Source organism: Melozone crissalis, unplaced genomic scaffold (assembly GCF_028551555.1).
Source record: "Melozone crissalis strain CALT ecotype California unplaced genomic scaffold, PUWL_Pcris_2 ptg000008l_1, whole genome shotgun sequence".
Taxonomy (NCBI): domain Eukaryota; kingdom Metazoa; phylum Chordata; class Aves; order Passeriformes; family Passerellidae; genus Melozone; species Melozone crissalis.
Window position 1 is genome coordinate 14,490,406 of NW_026535786.1, and position 21,072 is coordinate 14,511,477.

Here is a 21,072-nt window from a genome sequence, read left to right on the forward strand (position 1 = left end):
GCTGTCCCTGCCCCAGTGACAGTGATCACTGTTGAGACAGAACTTCATTTTATAAAATGCTTCTCATCACAGGCCCCTTGCATTGCTTTGGAAGTGGTCTAAGACAGTTGTTCTGTCACAGTTTAAAGCTAAAGGCTGCAGGTTGGATGAGAGCAGTACAGAGACCCTGCAAGGTAAGTAAAGGCTTTTTGGGAGATTGCACAATCCTGAAGTTGACAGAATTCCTAGGAAACAATTCTTTTCAGGGGCTCCAGAAAACCTGACTTGTAAACCTCAAAATTCTTGCAGGCGTGGAAGTTGACCTCAGGGAAGGTCTTAATTTTAAAAAGGCTGAAGTTCAGTATTAAGACAGAGGGGCTTTTGTTCCTTCAGTGACAGCCAGGTTCAGTCAAAGAGGGGAGGGGAAACAGGACACAAGGGAGCTGCCTTCCTTTTTCATGCTCAGTGCATTGCCCTGCCTTGGCTGCTCTTGTGCCACTCCAGAGGCTCGAGGGGGAGCTGTAACAGCTCACACGACCCTGGTGGTTTTCCTACCTGTGAGGGGATGTCAGTATTGTACAGAAGCTGTTTCCTTCTCTTTTCACTTGTACTGGGCTGAACAATTTTACCTACATTTCCTGTGAAAACAGGGAGTATATGGAATGTAAGGAAGAAGGTTTTTACAATGAGAGTGGTAAAACATGAGAATAGATTGTCCAGAGAGGTGGTGGGTGCACTATCTTTAGAAAGGCCTGGTAGGATGGGTGTTTGAGAAACTTGTTCTAAGTGGGAGGTGTCCCTGCCCATGGCACTTCTATTTCCCTTTCAGGAGTTGTGACAGCAGCTTATCCCAAGCATGGACACAGCAGGGGGAACAGGAACTCCATTAACAGCCCATGGGCAGCAAAAAAACCTCCTCACCTCCCAACACAATTCCACGGTGCTGCTCTGCTTTCGCCCCTACACGTCTGTCTCCCTCTGTGAGCAGAGCAAGGTGAGGAAACAACAGCATGACCTCTGCAAATGTACCCAGCAAGCTGCTCCTCCTGCCCAAGAAGGACAGCAGCAGCCAGGAAAAGCTGCATTTCTGGGGCGGGGGCTGCAGAGCCAAGTGCGCCTAGCACAGCAGGGAGCACAGAGTGCCCAAGTGCCCAGCCAGGCCCCCCAGCAGCACAGCCATGGAGGGCTCAGTGGCCACCAGGTGGGAGAGCTGAAGCACCAACAGAGCCCAGCAGGCAGGGCATAGCTAAGAGGAAATGTTAAAAATTGAAACTGGAAAACTGGAAGCACAAAAGCAGCAGGGAGACGATTCCAACCCTTCCTCCCATCTCTCAGGCTTGAGGTGCCTCTCCTTGTATTTAACTGAATCCTGTCATGGTTTTCTGTTTGTTCTGTGCTGTTCCCCAGCCTCCCTCTCCCTCCCTGCTACCACCTTACCATTCCATGCTGTGCTCATCTCTGCTCAGCACAGTGAGCCCATATGTTGTTCTACCTCCTACGTCGAGCCTTCCAACTGCTGCTCAACATTATTTTTTCCTCACATTTCAATTTAGAGAAGATAACCAGCTTCCTGTCTAGAAACAAATACAAGCTTGAAACATGGTCTGAGACTACAGATTATGAAAACACAGGGAGAAAGTATATTTTATAAGAATGTGTCCCCAGAACTGGACAAATTTGAGGGCACAGAAGTCCTCCTTCAGTCTGGCACAGCTACCCCGGCACACTCCAGAGCAGCACAGCTCTGCCTGGGAAGATAAAGGCTGGCAGCCTCTTGTGCCATTCCTCCTCCAGCCCTCTCCTCACCGTGCCCAAGGGACTGCAGTGACAAACAAGAGTGTCTGTTCTTTATGTAGCCTTACAAAGGCAATTTAGTTAAGAGAACAAGCAAGTCATCCACACCTATGGCTCCAGAAACACCTGTGATAGTCCCAAGGGTGACAGCAGCTGTATGACACCACTGGGCACCCCTCTGCCCTGACTGCTGTCTCTGCTGCTGCTGAGAGTAGGAGCAAGAAGAATTCAGATCAACCTGCAGAGCAGGGAACCAGGAACATCCATTTTATTGACCATCTCAGCAAACGCCAACGTAGGAAAAAATAAAAACCAGCTGGTGCAAAACTCTTCAAGGAGGTACAGACTCTTGGAGTAAAACATCACCAGAGTCACCTGCTTTAGTAAGCAGAAGTGGAATGAAACGTTTGCATCACTGGCTACATGCACATGCACCAAAGTAAAAATGCTCAGGCAGACAAGAATAAGGACAGCAGGCCTCAAAGAACACTTTTTAATTGCAAATTAGCAAAACAGGTCCCATTTTAGATGCAAGGCCTGAAATAATTAACACCTTCTTGTTTTTTAAATAACTAAAGAAACTGGAAAGAATGCAGAAGCCATTAAAAAACTCATTTCCCATTTGGACAAGTTGGAGAAGAAAATTTGGTCCACATCTTTCGGTAAAGAGCTCAACACCAATTGCCCCAATATCTCCTTCATCCTCCCAGCCCAAAGAGAACCCACTTTGCCAAGGCTGTCCAAGGCAAGCTCTCGAGAGGAGAGAGTGTGAGCTGCTGGCAAGGCTCCCTGTGCCAGCCTGTCCCTTTGGGAAGGCACCAGCAGGAGCCAAGGGCTGCCACAAGAGGCTGCGGCTTTGCCGTGCGCTCTCCGGCAGGGTTGCTCCAGGAGAGCACTTGTGGTGCCCTGAGAGGGAGCACAGCACTGCCCAGTGCCAGCAGGAGCTGCCAGAGGAGTGGCTGCTCAGCAGGAGTGACAGAGAGGCTGCAAGGCAGCAAGGCAGCAGGCTCTGAGCCTGGCAGAGCCCTCACGGGCAGCTCTAGCTCACCACCTCCGACCGACGCTGCAGCCCTGGTACCACGGCTCCCCATCAGCCACAGAAGGAGTCTCTCCAACAAAAAGAGGAAAAAAGAAAACACAGTCCAGTCCCCCCACTGCCACCTCAGCTTGGAGTCCTTTTCTCCCTTGGCTGCTGCAGTACAGGAACCAAATGCTCCCCCTGTGCTGCTGAAGGGAGCTCTGAGGGCAGCAGACCACAGGGTGCAGCCATGAGCTCCCTGTGCAGGAAGGCTGTCATGGCACTTCCCGAGCCTGCTCACCAGAGAGGAAGTGGAGCACATCAGCAGGGAGGAAGGGAAGCAAAGGTCTCTGAGGTGCCACCCTCCTGTTTCCTCCCCCCTCACTGGCCCCAGCACCCACAGGCCAGAGGGCTGTGCACAGGCCTTGGCCTCTGGATCAAGCCTGCCCCACAGGATGTGGTGGGAAAGGAGTGACGTTGTCTTCCCTCCTGGTCCCACCTCACTGCCACAGCACCCTCCATGCCTGCTGGGGATCCAGTTCCCTGCTCCCACTGGGCTGCTGGCCATGGAACAGGCTCATTCTGCACAGACACGGTGGCCCAGTGCTTTTGGCTGAGTGTTTGGGACACCTCTGTGCCCCGTCCCTGGGGACTCAGAACACTGGGATCTTGTCCCTGCGCACCGTATCCAGGTCATCATCCAGGGTCAGCAGGACCTGAGGAAGAAAGTGAAAGCCAGAGTCAGGTCTTGCTGCCCAGGGAGGTCTTCCTTTCAGATCTTCAGGCCTTGCCTATTTGGGAGGTATTCACAAATCCATGAGTCATTGGCCACAGCAGCAGCCCCTCAGCTTCCCCACAACAGCTGTGTGACCCACAGCCCCAGAGGGAATTTGAGGCCAGAAGGCACTGACAGAGAAATAAGATAAAGGAGAAAGCCTGATCCCACTGACAAGGAGCATCCCAATGTGAAGGATGTCAGAAGGTAGAGCCAAGCAGAGGAGTTGAGGCACTTCTGTGGAGTTCTGGAGCAGGCACAACTCCATGTGGAGAGAGGGGAGCAAGGTGAAAGGAGAGGGAGAGGCCATCCAGCAGAGTGGGAGGCTCAGCAGGACTCACCAGAAAGGAGAAGAACAAGGCAGCTGCGGAGAGGAAGTGCCAGACATCGTGGTCATCAAAGAATCCCAGCAGGATGCACGGCCGGTTCTTTTCCCGGGACTCTGCTGGAGTCTCCTAGGAGGGCAGGCAGAGAGTCAGGACCTGATATCCACCCCTACTGGGCCCTTGCTGGCAATACCAGACCCTGTAGGGATCACCCTGTCTTAACCCTCCAAGCAGGATCCAGGAAAAGTTGCTGTGCTTGCCAGAAATGTGGCATGGGCAGGCCAGAAACAACACAATGTTATAACTGGGCCTCAAAATGGATCTGGGACCACAACCCACAAGCAAGGGGAACCCTCTGGTCTCCACCTCTGAGGTTCTGCATAGCACAGGTTGCACAGCCTCCACCAGACCACCCTGTAACAAGCCCCTCCTTTCCATGGAGATGGATGTGACATCCTGTTAGAAGGCACCCAGGCAGGATTTAATGGCTCCCAGACCACCAAGAGCCCTAACATCCCCAGGCAGGTTGACCTGGTTGACTCCAGATGGCCATCTGCTCCAGGGATGTCCAAGGATTAGGATTTTCCCAGTTTTCCTTCCAGATCCCCAGCTCTTCCTTTGTCCCTTAGGAAGGACCAGTCACCTCCAGATCACCTGGTTATAAACAGCCTCCACACAGCTACAGTCATTTTTGGCTCAGCACAGCCTCCCATGCTCCCTTCACAAGTTTGCTACATGAGTTGAACCCTTTCAGCTCCCCATCAGCAGCCCAAGACTCTTCTCCAGAGTCATTTTTGTGCAAAACAAGCACCAGGAAGGAAAGATGATGAGAAAAAGCTGGACAGAAGAACAGTAAAAGGGAAATTTACCTCCCAGCTGCTGAGGGTCTGGAAGAAGAAGTAGAGGGCAGCTGCCCACACCACTGCTGTGGCCACGATGCAGAACATGGGGATGGGCAGGAGCCTCTCAGAGCTGCGGAGCTGCAGACAGGGACACACCCTGAGTTCTGTCCAGGGCACAGAGCCATGCACAGGGCTCACACACCAGCCTGTACTGCCTGCATCTGGGAAGGGCTGCCCACCCTCCAAAGACACAGCCCAGCCACCCCTGAAAAGGCTCCACACCACCCCTCCCCAACACCCTGTCCCAGCCAGAGCCCCACAAAGGTCCCTCCACATCCCTCTGCAGCACCACAGGAACCCAAATTGCAGCCAGAAAAAAAGGGATGCAGTCCATCCCTTCCCCTTTGGAGCCAGGAGCCTCAGGGACAGCTACAGCTGCCTTCCATTACCTTCATGATGATGTAGAAGGCCAGATAGAGCAGCAGGTTGCAGATGAAGATTCCCAGAATGTAGGAGGCAAAGTCTCTGGGCCGATACACCAGCCCAAAGATAGCACTGAGGGAGAGGACAGAGGGACATCAAGCAGCTTCCCTTCACTGGGGACAGGGTACACCCCCAAAGTGACAGCCACACACTGCTCTACCCCCCACCAGTACTGCAGGACACAGCACCAGTGCCACAGCTTCCCAGTTCCCTGGGGGAAGTGCATTGCTTGCCTCTGCTCCCAGCCAAGGAAATGTAGCCATGGTCAGCTGCTGAAGCAACTGGAGACCCCAGAGGACAGGCAAGGGCCCTGGATTGCTTCCAACCCATGGCCAAACACATCTCCCTCAGTAGGATCTGGCCCTAGGCCTGTCCATTTGGTAGAAGGCATGTCCCTGAGAAGCAGCTTCAGTGAAAAGCAAGAGCCTGGGGCAAGGATTTGAGGTCTCATCCAAGAGCTGATCCCTCCATGCAGTTACTGCTCAGCCAGGTTCTGTGACTGTGTCTGCCAGGTCTCCTGCACCTTGGCTGTGCCAGAGATCTCCCAGCTCTGTGGGAAGCACAACTCAGCAGCACAGTCCCTGCACAAGCTCCCTGAAACACGAGCCATGAGACACCCCCAGCTGAAATGCTCAGGGGATGCTCCATGTAGCTCTAGAGCTGCACTGCATCCCATGGATCTGCCAGCCACCCTCAGAGCAGCCTGCCTGCCCAAACATGTCAGGATTATTGCACAGACATTGCTGCATCTCCCCATCACTCCAGGCCAACATGTCCCTGTCCCAAATCCTGCTGCCCCCATGCACAAATACACAAAGCACCAACACCCCAGTACTTACAAGGACCAGTTCACCAGGTTCCCAACAATGAGCAGCACCATCCTGTCCTGGAGAAAAGACACTGATGAGCATATAAAGTGAAAAGAGTATGCAAAAAGGCCTTTGCCTCAGAAATTCAGGGGAGTATTATGTGAGGATTTGGAGTTCAGTTCCTGCAAACACACATGCACCTGGCTCTGTGGGAGCTTTTATCTGATGGAAACTGCTCTGACCCTCAAAAATTTTAAGAAAGTGTTGTAAGGAGACTAAACATGTAAAAAAGGACAAGCTCAGCACTTAAGGGATCAGCCTCAGGAGGTTCTGTGAATCCTCTGACTGCTTCTCCTGTTTTTCTAGCTAGATTCCTTCCTTCCCACTGTTTTACAAAAGAATTACTGCAGAGAGGAAGGACATGCTTCAAAGAGGTGGCACGGGAAGCTCTGGACAGCATCCTGCCCATATTCAGGGAGCCTTTTCTTCCTTGCCATCTCACCATTAGCTGGGGAAGCACTGTAACAACAGCAGGCAGAAGGGTTATATCTGTGGGGCATGTGCATTTATGCTTACAGCTGCTTTCATGATGTAGCTGTTTCAGGCTGGCCAGGCTTACTTTATGCCTGAGTGGACCAGGTTTGCTTATTCAGAGATGGGAGAATAAATAAAAAATTAAGAAGGCTTATGGATAACAACTCCATGTGGCTTCAAGCCCTAATAAGCACTCTTTGCTAAGGAGAAAGCAATCAGTGGGACACAAGGTAGCAGCCACCTTTTCTTAACTTTTTGCAATCTGCCCTGAGGTGCTGCAGAAATGGCAACTGCTTTAGCTTAAGCCACAGACCCAAAATAGCTGCAGCCTTCCCCAGAGAGGCTGCACTGCACAGAGCCTCCTACCTGTTCCTCTGAATGGATGCTCCCAGAGAGCAAGTGCAAAGGCACATCCTGCCACACTTGTATCACCTTTGCTCTGATGTTTTATTCACCAAGCCTGAGATCAGGGGAGGCTGGGGGTAAACAGTTCAGCAGAGATCAGAGACCTACACTTAACCAGGCATTTTGGGGGAAGGAGAACAAGGGGAGCAAGGAGCATCACTTTTTCACACAGCCCCTCCTCTTTCCTCTGCACATTGCCTAAAGAAGTGAGGAACTGCAGAGAGGTGCTGGGATGAGAAGTCACCTACCATGTACATTGGTCGGCTGCACTGCTGGATACAGTCCGTGTACAGCACCATCACTGCTCGCCGAAATATGCCCATGTCTGTCAAAGGAAAGGGTAGAAAGCCAGGACAGCTAGCACACCGAGCTCTAAAATGCCTGTGAGGAAAAAGTTGACACCCACCAGCTGACAACAGAGAGCCCAAGGTGTCAGCAGATTCATGCCTTGCCCTTTTGAAGCACTCTGTGCTGAGCAGGAGGGTATCCAGCAGAGGATGTAGATGGCAGTTGGCCAGAACAACAGGTTACAACAAAAATAAATTTAAAACCCCCCTCTATACTAACACTGCCCAGAAGTCACACAGGCCCTGCCTGTGCATGTAAAGAGGCTGGCTTTGCAACCCCATCTCTGGAAGAGGTGTGTGTGTGTATGTAGGAAGGGGGAAAAGGTCCTTCCATGGAATAAGCTGCCAAAGCAGGGAAACAGTAGAAACAAGTCCCACAGGGTTTAGAGGGTCCTAGAGGGGCAGAGCACACTCAAGACACTCCCGCTCTCAAAATCTTTGCAGAAGCTTCCTCTCTGCAGAGCCATCAGTGGCAGCAGGGATGGACAAACATGCATGAATACACATGTTCCCCTTTAGCCACAACACAGAGCTTGAAAAGGCTCCTGCACCAAGATCTGAGCTCTCCTGTGCTGATCACTCCCCTCCTGCCAAGGAACAGGACTGGCAGTGCTGCTGGCAAACTGCTTTCACTTCCCAAGAGCTGACCCCAGGTGGCACATGATCCTGCCTCCCCACACTGATCCATGCAATCCCTGGCTGCTGCAGCTCAGCACAATCAGTCCAAGAGGGAAAAAGGAAAGCTGTGGTTACCTGAGTCAGGGTCATCTGAGGCAGACAGGGGCAGAAGAGGAAGAAGAAATAGGTTTAAGCAGAGCACAAGAGCCAGGCTCCCCAGCAGACCCTCTCCCCCCACCCCATGACAGGGTGTACCACAGCACTAGGGAGAACTGCAGCTCCCTCAGAGCACACAGCTCCTGCTCACTCCCACTGGGAATCAGGAGCACAAGGACTTCAGAGGCCAGGAAAGCATCAGATGGGTGAGAAGACAGGGTAGCCCAGAAGAGGGGCCACAGGACAGGCAGGTGAGGACAGGAGGCACCACACACCCAGGAAGAGATGGTTCAGTCACAGCACTCACCGATCTTGAAGCGTCCCATGTAGTAGATCTGGGTGCTGAGAGCCAGTGAGCCCAAAATGTGGATCAGTGAGAAAATAAACCAGAACCACATGCCATTTTTTCCAAACACCTGAAAGCAAAAACATTTTAAAAGTAAACTGAGCCCTCTTTCAGCAGGACAGCCCTTTCCTGTGCTGTATCACCATGGGACATTAAACAACCTCACTGAATACAGAAAAAAACCCCTAAATCTTCCCACCAGAAAACAGATCTTATAGATCTGTTTTATTCAAAATGAAGTCCAGAGAAGCAAGATTAGCTCAGCATCTGAAGAGGAGGCCATTCTTTCTGAATGCCCCTTTAGACAAGGCTGGATGGACAGCACTGGCCCAGGGAGCAGAATACAAGGCCAAGTAAGCTCTCTCTGCTGAGCTGGGCAGCAGCTCTCCAGCCAGGAGGTGGATTTTTACAAAGGCAGACAGGGAACCAACCATTACTTTAACAACTCTACTGAAGTAGACCAAAAAGGACAGAACTGCTCTGCAGGCAATTGCTCCTACAGTGCATTTTCATTTTATTTAAGGACTGGAAGTCCTGCAAGACTGGAATGACTGCAAGCACAGGTTAATGCTACATTAAAATCCTAATTTCTCATTCATACAATAAGAAGTCTAGAAATTCTGATCTGCCATCAGGCTGTGACCACTTCCCCACCCTGAGGCAAAGCATTCTCCTGAAATTTCACTTTGTGTGGGCAGAGATAAAAACCCACACACTAAAAAGCAAGCAGAAAAGACACCTGTTCATGAATGGAACAAGGGAGATATGCTGCTTTCAAGCTCCACTGAACAGCTTCAAAGCATCCCGCAAAAGATAGAGCAATTCATAATAAAGTTTCAGTGTTTTGAACCTTGTCAAGATCTACCACACCTATCGAGAGATTCTTGGGAAGTCCCAAGGTCACCAGCTCCTCCTGCATGCCTTATCCCACAGGCAGTCTTGTAAACAGAGACCTCTGCATTATTTGGTAGCGAGGAGCTAACAGCCCACTGGGATCTAGCTGCTAGCTCAGAGCAAGAATTCCACGGATTTTGCCTGGTTACTGATGAATGAAAATGAGTCCTTCAAAAGAAGAGAAGCAGAGACTTCCAAGGAAAAGCACAGCTTGAGGATCCTGGTGAGCCCAGCTCAGTACTCGCAGTGCTACAGGCAAAGCAGCAAACAGGCAAAGTCTCATAGCTTCTGCTCCAGTGCCCTTCCATAGGCAAGTACTCCAGGAATTTGCCTGAGAGCCCCCCATGTATCATCCTAACCCTGCTCCTCTCCAGAAATAGGAAAAATCAACTGCAGGAGCTGTGACAAATAACATGGAGTACTCCAAAGGGGAGAAACAGGCACAAGCAACTAGGTATAAGATACCTGTCTTGAAGCCCAGCCAGCCTCACCCCTCTTTCCTCCAATGCGAATCATGCCCCAGGAAGACCATCTGTGCACATCTGAATTTTTCCTCTTGAGAAGGATGGCATGTGGTGGGCAAAGCCCAAAAGAAGAGCCCACCTAGAGGAAACTGTTCTGCTCTTCTCCTGCCTGAAAGCTCAGGGGAAGGAAGGAGCAAAGCCCAGCAGAACTGAGAATTCAAATGCTGACAGCTGCTTAACAAACTCTTATCCTACTCTGCTGCTTTCCCCAGCCATTTTCACACCTCAGCCATGCCACCTCCCTCCCAGAGAAGCAGTGGAGGAAGAGGGAGCCCTACCACTCCAAGGACAGCCAGGGAGATCACCACAGCAAACGAGGCGTAGGCGGAGTAGGCGCTGGCATTGATGTCTGGGTGCCGGGTCTGGTAGAGCTTGAGCATGCACAGCCCTGCAATCATGTACATGAAGGAGGTGTCTGTGGAGGGACAACAGAAACTGTGTGAGCACCTTCTGCCAGTGGCTCAGAAAGCTGCTCCAAGGGCACACAAAGCATCAGGGATCTGTGCCTGCCAGCCTCGGGTTTGGCCCTGCTGCTGCACCACACTGTACAGCACTTTGTGCTTTGCCACCTTACAGCAGCACATCTTCTGTGCTCTGGGGCAACAAAAACTAAACAGGATCAGAAAATAAGTGCCCACAGGGCACCACAACCTCCTGACTGAGCTTTGAAACAGGCAGGGTCCAGGGAGACTTGCAAGGGTAGAGAGAGATGGGAAACGTCAGCAACTCAGCAAGAGACAGAACATGGCAAATCCTAGCTCCAGCTCAAAAGGAGAAAGGAAACTCAGCTTACCAAACTGGAAATTGGAGTAATTAGGGCAGACGTGGTAACAGGCACTGAGCACCCCTTCCATCATCAGAGCAATGCCCATAGCATAGAAGAGACCAAAATGCTTTGGGATCCCATAGTCCTGGAAGAGAGCAGAGCTGTACAGCGAGTGCCCTCAGTGTCCTGATCACAGGCAAGTTTCCATTCTCCATCACTTCATCCCTCCTAACTCCTACACAAGTCCTCCAGTCACCAATGCAACACAGAGTCCTGGCTGCCACCACAGGATCTGGATTTAGAAACATGGCACAGCCAGGTGAATCCACAGGCAGCAAACCTAAGCTAATCACCGTGGAAGTTCTCATCTGAAGACCTCGGTGTCTTGGTACTGACATCATGAAAATCTCTGTCCTGTTCTTCATGCCATGCTACATCCTGTCCAAAACAGAGAGGACTGACCAGAATTGCTCTTGTGGTCAGTAAGGTCTTAGAAGCTCTTGAACAGAGCCCATCAGCCAATGTGAGAAGGCATTTCCATCACAATTTGGCCACGATTTCAACTGAAAACCACAAGCAGCAGACCCTTACAACTCCTATTGTCTTTACTTGCTACCAAGCCCATGAGAACAGAGCTGTTTGTCTCCAGAAACCACCAGCACCTCTGCCCACAGGGCTGCAGATTTCTCCATCCTCTCCCATGAGAGACTACAGAAGCTCTGGCTACAAGAATCTCTGCTTCAGAGACTGAGGCAGCCAAATTCCTCTGAGTTATCATAAGCAGCTCTTGTGTAAGACAAATCAAACTTTACTATAAAGAGAAGCATCTTGGGACACTCCTGCTGCCTCAGTTCCTCCACAGCAAGAACTGCAGGAAAATCCAGAGCCATGGGAATCCTCCCTCTATTAATCTCCTTGTCTTCACAGGCCCAGGCTGGGTCACCAACCACAACAGTATGGACATACTGCAAGAAGTAAAGCACTGGGGTGTGCAGGAACACAGGCATCCCACCTAGACTCTTCTGCACAGGAGGGAAAAAAGAGGAGGATTCAACCCTCCAGCAAGGAAGATAAGTGGAAACTTGTGTACCACTCTGGATTTTGAGTTCACTCCATGTTCCCTGGCTCCACTGAGCCCCAGGCAGCCATGCCTCCTACCAGGGTGTAGATATCCTTCATGTCCATGGCCCGGCGGTGGAGGATGTCCCTGCGCAACACGATGAGGAGGAAGAGAAAGCCCAGCATCATGTGGCCCACGTTGCTGAGGATGTTGTTGAAGGCACTGCAGGAAAGAAGAAGGTTTAAGACAAAGGCAGCACAGCAGCAGGAAGCTGAACCCTAGGTTGTGATAAGCTGCATCCATTTTGCTCCCCCGTCCACACCTGCCAAACTGCAATCTAACACTCCTGATGACAATTTTAATTTGAATAGTTCACCTGTCCCAGCTCATTTAACACTTCTGAGAGATTCCCAACTCTGGGCTTTCTTTGCACTCACACATTAATTTAGAGAAATGCTACACTGGAAGGACTGATCTGAACTTCTTTGCAGAGCTGCTGCTCCTTGGATAAAAGCATCCAACATAGCACAGGAGCACCTCATTGCTGTGCCAAGGATTTGTAAGGGGCACCCAGGTGCCACAAGTTCTAGGGTGAGTGTGTCTCATTGCAACAGAGCAGCAACCCTGAGCAAAACACAAAGATCAGAGTCCTAAACTCCCAGTGGTCTTATCAACATTGCTACTGTGAGCCTGGCAAGCATAAAATCCTGACCTGGGCACAGCACAAACACTCAGGAGGCATGAGATAAATATGCAGTGAGGAAAGGGTCACTCACCTCAGCACCCCAAGGGGATGAGCACACAGGAAGTTGTAATAGCAGATGTCCTGATTGCCAGTCACATTCACCACCTGGACAGATAGGAGGCCTGCCATTAGTAAATCCTCCCTGCTGTGGGGGGTTTGCCCCATGCAAACACAGCACAAACACAAGGTGTACCAGGACACAGCCTAGCTCTAGCCCCAGCACAGGGAGTACTGACATCTGCTAGCAAAGCTTTGAGGGTGGGACAAGATGTTGTCAAGGGCCACAAATCTGATAACAGTCCTCAGAGGAAACATTGTGTGCTCTCAAGCCCCCCACCAATAGACCTGCTTGCAGATATGTGCATAACAGCAGGGTAGCAAAGGTTGGGAGAAGGCAGGAGAAATCACAGCAAACACTACTTGCTTTCAGCTGTCCCTTAGAGATAACATCAAATTCCTCCTGTCTCTAAAATGAAACAGGACCCAAATGAGACATCAGTTGATCAGGAAAACAGCAGCACTCCCACTTCCCAAGCAGAAATAACAGAAGTGCAAGCCCAATGAGCCAAGCTCACTGTAACATCAACACAGTGCAGCAGGAGCAGCTAAGGTGAACTGCTCCTCACACAGAGTAGAACTGCTGGGTGATCCCACTTCCACTGTGACTGTCACCCTTGCCCAACACAACCCCAGGGCAAGTTTAAGGCAAGAGGGGGCAGCCAGGGGGCCAAACGCACCGTCTGGTAGGTGATGACCAGCTGGATGACCGGCAGGGCATAGAACACTGCAATGGTGATGATGTTCCTGCAGAGGGGAGACAGCAGCAGCACTTACACACACACCAAAACCAGGGGGGCACACCCAGAAGAAAGCCCCAGAGTGCTCGTGGAGGAATGTGCACACCTCTCTGCTCTGGGGTTACCATCTCATTGTGAGCCCCTGAAGAAGAGGAGCACACAGGAGGCAAACCAGAGGCAAATGCTAAGGGCACAGGAAAAGCCAGGATGCTGGCCACAAGCTCATGTGTCTGAGTGCCAGTTTCTCCCCATTCCCATTAGGTTTCAGTGCACTGGTTGTTACCATGCTTAAAAGTAAATGATGCAAAACAGAGTCCACTTCCAGGATCATGTGTGCACTGGTCCACAAATATCCTTACTTGAGGTATGTGGGATCTGCAGTTACTGATTGGAACAGGGTCAGAATGGGCAACAGGGTTGTTCAGAAGTGGTTCAGAAGAAAAGCATGCAGACAGACTCCACAACCAGAGACTCTGGATCCACAGTTTGGGTCTTACCAGTTTGCTTTCTCCTTACCAGAAATAGATTTTGTATTTTTTGCTGACAATTCTTCGGTCTTTCCTGGACAAATCTGAGAGATAGAGGAACACCTAAAACATTATCAGGTGGGGAAAGAGGGAAGAAAACACAAAAGAATCAAAGTAGATTACAGATGCAGTAGGAGATCTTGACATATTTGCAGCTTGGTGATATTTGAACTGGTTTTACACATTGAACTCACTGTGTCCCTTGATTCTATGGAGGTGAGCTCTGCAAAATTCTCTGACCTCCAGGAATGGCTCCAACCACACAGAGCAGTGCAGGATGACAAAAGGAGGCAGTTTGAGAGCTGCTGGCTTAAAGCCCTCTGTAAATCCACTGTAGTCACACTACTTGTACTAAACAGCCACCTACTGCTGCAGATTATTTTCTCCCTATCTTCACATCTCCTTGAACTTCTCTGGGCATTTTCCTCCTTTCTCAATAGTCCAATACATTTTGATTTTCCATATTAAGCACTCACTTCACCAGCACTCTTATCACAGTGGGAAAACTCCCAGTGACTGAAAAAAGACTAAGAAGCACACTCAGCTGTACTGGATGATATCCACCCTGAAAGGGAACAGGATTTTTGAGATTTCACTGACGTGACCAGTCCTGGTCATGGCCCAGAGGTGCTCAGGGGTGACCACCAGTCGTACCTTAGTGCGGATGATGTTCTTGTCACTCTCAATCTCCGGCATGGTGTCAAAGTCACTCTCCTCCTCCACGGAGCTGTCGGTGTCCGAGCCGGCCGGGGCCCTGCGCTCCGGGGAGGACAGCTGCCGGGCACCGCTGGAGCTGGACTCGTCTGGGCCACAGCAGGGACAAGGAGACACACAGGGTCAGGGCTAAATCCCTCTGTGCACAGCAAAAATCCAGCTGGCCCACATGCTTTGATGCTTTGACAAGTTGATAGGGTCAGTTCAGGGAAAAAAATTTTCCATTATCATCATAGACATATTTGATGTAAAATCCTTTTGTTATGATTTTTTCTCCTGAGAAGCTGAGAGGCCTCAGGAACGAAATGTAAACAATAATTATCTGCTGCTGTGGAATGCAACAGGGGTATCTTTGATTGGTCTCATGTGGTTGTTTTTAATTAATGGCCAATCATAGTGAGCTGGCTCAGACTCTCTGATCAGTCATAAGATTTTATTATCATTCCATTCCCTTCCTTTCCTTGCAAGCCTTCTGATGAAATCCTTTCTTCTATTCTTTTAGTATAGTTTTAACATATCATTTTCTTTTAATATAATATATCATAAAATAATAAATTAGCCTTCTGAAACATGGAGTCAGATTCTCATCTCTTCCCTCATCCTGGGACCCCTGTGAACATCACCACCTTTGGTGACCCTGAGTGAAGAAAAATTCCACATTGGGCGAACTCTGAGTGAGAACACTGCCACACATGATCCCAAACCTTCCAGAAGTTTTAGGTGCTCAGCTAAGAGCAGTCTGAAGAACCATTATCTTCCCCTCTCTGCAGCATTTTAGTTTTTACTCTGCTTTTATTCTATTACTTTTCATCTTTTAACGTTTTCAACTCTCTACTAGCCCGGGCTCTGAAATCTGGAATTCTGAAACAAGACAAATACCTCTAGAGAAAGAAGCAGTCTGTTAAGGGTCAAAACCACACTCACCTAGTTAACCTTCAGATTCAACAGATGAAGCAAGCAGAGTACCAGCTTTATTCCCAATGCATCCCTGGTACGGGGTCACATAAAGGTTAGCAGGACCTGCCTGCACTCCCACAGGCTGGGCAACTCCCACCTCATTGCCCACATGGACATGGGCAGAACACAGGTTTCTGCCTCACTTCCCAAATGCTTTTAAAAGATTTCTTTGGAAAAAGGGGAAGGAGGGGTAAAGCGGCCATTAAGCCCTCAGGAAGGTTCTTTCTCCTCTGCCTCTAGGGCATGATTCACCTGTTGGCAGTAAGACATTATTTCTTCCCTAGTGAAACCCCTGGGGGCAAGAAACTCTGATTGTGTCTTGCTTTATGGCACACAACCCTTCAGCCTCCCAGGGACAAGCATGCTTTGGTTTAAAGGCAGGCTGTGAGCTAATAACAGGCTCCTAGAGGCTTGCTTGAGAGGGACCTTTTTCAGTCACTAGTAAATGTCCTGTCTGAAGCAGCATTGTCAACCACAGCTCTCAGGTGACTGTAGCTTTGCCTAAGACATTTCCAATGAAATGTGTTTCTTAGGGCACCTCTTTCAGATTTGCCACTTTTATTATGTAGATGCTTTTCCCTAAAGTGCAACCTGAATCTCACTAACTGCAATTTGGTTGTTTGGGTTTTGTTTTGTTTTTCAATAGTTGCAAGATGCTCCTAAAGTAGCTTGCAGCTTTATTCTCCTCTGATGTTAAATGACCCTGAAAGTGCCTTCCTCCAGCCCAGGGAGAAGCCTCCCTGTGCCCCAATTCTGGAATATACTGTACCAATAGCACCGTAGCTGCTTCCCTCAGGAGTGCTGGCTGAGATGGGGTGTGAAGAAGTCATCATCCCAGATCCTGCAATGAAACAGACCCAGGAGGGACTGTTAGCTTCATGTCAGTGCTTCAAAACATCTCTGAGGTGAACACAAACAGCCTGAAGAGCTGGAGGGGCTTGGGAAAATGAACATTTCTCTAAACAGATGGCAGCCTCCCTCTAGAGCATACTGTGCAAAAGGAAAACCCTCGTTTTGCAGTGTGAAGGAAACCCATTCCCTTCAGCCTCCCCACACAGGGTGCCAGTGAGACTCGCAGCAGGAGCCCCCTCCAGCACCCTGCACAGATCACACTGTGGGGATGCAAGACTTGGTAAATTTTAGAGCAAGTCTCATGATGTTCTTAACAGCCTTCTGAATTTCTAGTTCTCCTCTTTCCCCATCTCATGCAACTCTTCAAATCTCTTCAAATCCGGCTGCCTTCAGCTATCTCTGGAAGAGTCACAGACTTTGGCAGGACAGCTGCTACATAATTTTAGCCAGTCAAGGAGAAAGAAAAAAATGCTTTATGCAAAAAGTGGCAATGATCTCGTGCTGATGAAGAAGGGCAAGCCTTTGAGGGCTAGGAACATCCTGCCTCCTGCCCACATATATGAAGCAAGGAGTGCTCTCCTGCCTCCACATTCCTTCTTTTTGCTCCCAATGGTGGAGAAAAAGCCAGCTGAACCCCTTCACTGAGAGGTCAGTCACAAAAGGGAGGGAAGCAAGGCAGCAGGAACAGGACCATGGTTTCCAGTAGTGACAAACAGTGAGACAGGTTAAATTACTTCAAAGCTTCATCCCTGCAACAATCTCATGTGGTCAGTCAGCAGCACAGCAATGCAGAACATGGCACAGTATTTAAAGCCTTACTGCAGCCTGGCAATGGCCTGGCTTCCCAAGCTGCATCTCTGGCTTCCCAGTCCCTGTCTGGTCTCAAAGTGACAGGCACAGAGTGCTCTTTCCAATTGGAAATTCTGGGCATTTCTGTAACACCTTGCATAGGTTTTTACCACTTTCGTCAGCCACAAATGTAGAGAGATCTAAAACTTATCCCTGACTGAACCCAGGTCAAATATCATGCAGCAACGATATTTGATATTTCAATTCACAATTACTGCTTTTTTTTTTTTTTGCATGTCTGCTGTGCTTGTTGGGCTGGGGGCTAAGACTTGGTCTCACATTTTGGCTCCTTTAGGCTCCTGCCCCAACCTCTCTATCAGAGAAAACAAACAGCTCAGAGGAACATCAGAAGGGAACATGGCATGGGCTGAGCACCAGAGGGAGGGCTCCGGCACACTGCAGCCCCCAGGTGACAGCCCTTGAGCCCTGGGCTGAGATTGGCAGGATGCTGTTGTAGGTTGAGGCATGAGCAAAATGCAGCTTCTACTCATCACCTCCAATCCAACCTCCCTCTCTCATGGAAGCTTTTCCTGATTTGGAAATCCAGATCACTAGGAAGAGGGCAAAGCATTTCCCTATGTTCACATCAGCAAGGTACTAGCACAATTCCTAGGCCTGTCAGTCCTGTTCCACGAGGATACTCCCTCCTAATTTTAGACCAGGCTTTATTCTCTCAAGTGACCTGTTAACCTTCTCTCCCAAGTTACCAAAGATTTCAATCTGGACAAAGCAGGCAAGCCAAGGAGTAAAAGCACTCTGCCCTGACTCTAACAGCTACTTTGGACCCAGCTCACCCACTAATTTCCATCCCACTTCCCAATGGGAGAGTGAGTCAGCTAAGTAAATGTACCACACCAGGCGTGGTTCCTCCAGCCATTGCCTCCACCAAACAGTGAGGATGTGGAAGGGAAGGTGTGCCATGGGATTAAAAAAAAAAAAAAAGTGACCCACAGAGGCCAGATATAAGATGGATAACAAGAGCAAGGAGGCACATGGAGTGGCAGGACATTCCAAGACCAATGGCAAAGACACACTGCTGAGCACTTCCATCCAGTCCCTTGGTGGGGAAAAGGAATAGGGAGTAATGAAGAAGGCAAGATCCAGGGGTACTTGGGAGGCAAAGAAATTCCAAAGGGTGAGAAGGGGATTAAAAAAAAAAACAAACAGAGAAAGCCAGTGTGTCCACTGATCTGGAAGACAGGGAAGCTGCTAATTACCATTTTATAAGCATCAGTCAGACACACCCTGAAGAGACAATAGATGAAGAAACAGAGTGTGGGTAGGACATGATTCCTCCCCAGAGGAAAGGACATGGCTGCACATTCAGTGCCAGGTATGTGAAAGCGGCAGTGCATTACAAGGGAGAGGACAGGTCACAGAAGCAGCAGGTGCCTCTGGGAGGAAAGCTGTAAACTATGAAGGAACTGTGCTCCTCTCTCCCTCCACAGGGATGCTGTTCAGCAGTCCTCCCTGCTCAACAGCCCAGTTCTCTATTCTCCAGGTCCCTACTAAGTCCAGCATCTGTGCCCGGCAGCTCTTTGGGAACTTTCCAAACACCAGAATTTAACTTCCACCTCCCAGCAGGGCAGTTTAGAAGGCAGCTTCTAAGTTGGCTTCAGCACATTAAACCTTAGCTGCAGCATCAGCAGCACTCCCTGGGACTTCTGGTCTCACCTGGCTGAGACTGTGCCTCCTTGTCTTAGACAGTGACTCCTTGTCAGCACCCTGGAGCTCTTCCACAGCCTTGGACAGGTCCCTTCAGCTTACTCAAACTTCCCAACACACAGGCCTTTCCCATTGCTCCACTGCCCGAAGACCTGCTCTTGTTCTACAGCAGGATCCATCCCAAATGATATAAAATTAGATTATATTTATGGACAATTTTTACAATTCCCTGTACATGCTGTGAAAAAAACCTTTTACATGTATTACAAATACAGGGATACATGTGGATCTTTTAGTGGCTGACAAAACAAGTCTAAGAATTCCAATGTCCCCAGGTCCTCAGCAGAAATATTAAGCCAATTAATGCCAGTCAGAGTGAAGTTCCACTGCTGATCCTTTAAACACAGCTCAGTTCTACTACCCCTGCTTATCTGATGGGATGCAGCAGACCAGAGAGACTGAAAATGCTCACATCAAAAAAGGAATAACATCAAGAACCTCTCAATGCTGCCAAGACTATGTCCTCCCTTCCTCCAGGAGAGAGGTACAAATGACCTCAGCACCCATGCTTTGAACTACTTTGCAGGCACTAAATGTTTAATCAAAATGAAAAGACTCCCATGCCTCACCAGAAAGCAAGAACTCCCAGTGCCCCCATCCACATGACAAAAACTTCCATCCTTCACTGGCAGCTTCTTAGATGCAGCCCTGCTTTTATAAGGCAGAAGGCTGCAGCTTGTGGAAATGTGGGTGCAGCACAAAGTAAACTGAATCCAATGCTAACACAAATATCATAAACACCACTACCTAACTCTGTTAGTCATTCATTCAGCTGGCTGTCTGCAATGTCCAGTGAAAAACAACTTAACATTTAAATTCAATTAAAAAACCCCATGCTTAAACCAGGCAGAGGAACTCTCAAAGCATAAGAGCTGACATACTCAAAAGTGACTTGTTTGAAGATCAGCAGACCTGGCATCAGGAACATTGGCCTTCCTTCACCCCTTTAAAGGCAGCTCCTAGGGGTAGGAATCAGGACTAGGTTCAGGGCAGCTGGCTTTAAGGGACTCTCTTGTGAGGGCAGAGTGGAAGCTCTAACATCTTTCCTCAGCACCAGAGACTGTGTGAGCTACCAGGGAAGACAGCTCCAGGACAGACTGACAGCCTGTCCTGTGCCTGGCCAGGGGCCTGTGCTGCTCACTCAAAGCTGTCACACGACAGAGAAGAGACCTTACCATGCTCAGGGCTCAATCTCCCAGCTGAAGCCTTCCTCTGAACCCTGCAAAGCAACAGACAGCGCTCATGAGACAGCCAACAAACCTCAGCACCTGTCAGCCATGGCAGGATTATCTAGGACACCAACAGGTAAATATGGTGCAAGCTCTAAAAAAACAAGCAAAACCAACAAAAATAAGCACAAAAGAAACAAATGCACATAACAAAAAAGAAGAATACTACTTGGACTAGACACAACTCAGCCATGACTGCTTGCTGTTTGTCTCTCTAACTTCCAAAGCAACAGAGGGCTTTTTCATCCCCTCAGCTATCTACCAGAGGCAGGACAACCATTTCCATGACTTATCCCATCCTACACTGCTCAGTATGTTGGGAGAGACCTTCACACCATCTTTCCAAACCCATCTTCCCTGCTCAGGGAAACAAGCATGTATGAATCTCCTGAAGTGGCAGCAGGATTTAGAGGCACTCACTAGCACAATGCTCAAGAAGCCCATATCACCTCTGTCAATGCAGATATCAAGCAGAAAGAAGATGGTAAAAAACCAAAAAAAAACCAAACAAAAAAAAAAAAAAAACAACCCTACCAAAACATTCCCACAACACAGAAAAATATCAGCAGGTAAGAGCACACACTTAAGTAATTTGACTGAGTTGTTCCAATGAAATGTATTTTCATTGATGTGTCTTGAAGTTAAGCCATGCCCATGCTGACATTCTTCTCAACACAAACCCAGACAGCAAAGTTTGGGACAGGGGAAGCAGGTAAGGAAGGAAACAGCATTTTCCTTCCTTACTCCTTACTCCTTCCACGGAGTCCCAGCATTCTCGGGACTCCAAGGCCCAATTTGTGTCACTGCACTGACTGCAACTCTCAGTGCAGCATGCTCTCACACTCCATATCCCAGACTGGTCCCTTCACAATTCCCACCTGCTGCCCAGTGTCCTTACATAAGAAAACACAGGGCTGGGGCACTACAAGATTGGGAGGGCAGACCCTTAGATTTTCATCCTTCCCATGTCCCCATAGCAGAGGAAGAAGTATTTTCTGGCT

General features: G+C 49.3%; 1 protein-coding gene across 1 annotated transcript in view; it reads right to left on the bottom strand.

Moving 5' to 3' along the window:
- Nucleotides 1-2,018: 2,018 nt before the first annotated feature.
- SIDT1 (SID1 transmembrane family member 1) overlaps nt 2,019-21,072 on the bottom strand; it is a 39,778-nt gene continuing 20,724 nt past the window's right edge. Inside the window, exons 10-26 of the mRNA XM_054269815.1 lie at nt 20,018-20,061; nt 16,186-16,257; nt 14,400-14,548; nt 13,735-13,808; nt 13,159-13,225; nt 12,453-12,526; nt 11,775-11,898; nt 10,644-10,761; nt 10,129-10,265; nt 8,394-8,502; nt 8,066-8,080; nt 7,214-7,290; nt 6,057-6,103; nt 5,184-5,289; nt 4,762-4,872; nt 3,908-4,021; nt 2,019-3,507 (exon numbers count right to left, since the gene is read on the bottom strand). Of these exons, the coding sequence (XP_054125790.1) occupies nt 3,445-3,507; nt 3,908-4,021; nt 4,762-4,872; nt 5,184-5,289; nt 6,057-6,103; nt 7,214-7,290; nt 8,066-8,080; nt 8,394-8,502; nt 10,129-10,265; nt 10,644-10,761; nt 11,775-11,898; nt 12,453-12,526; nt 13,159-13,225; nt 13,735-13,808; nt 14,400-14,548; nt 16,186-16,257; nt 20,018-20,061 (1,501 nt within the window). The 3' untranslated portion in view covers nt 2,019-3,444. The remainder of the gene's footprint in view (nt 3,508-3,907; nt 4,022-4,761; nt 4,873-5,183; nt 5,290-6,056; nt 6,104-7,213; nt 7,291-8,065; nt 8,081-8,393; nt 8,503-10,128; nt 10,266-10,643; nt 10,762-11,774; nt 11,899-12,452; nt 12,527-13,158; nt 13,226-13,734; nt 13,809-14,399; nt 14,549-16,185; nt 16,258-20,017; nt 20,062-21,072) is intronic.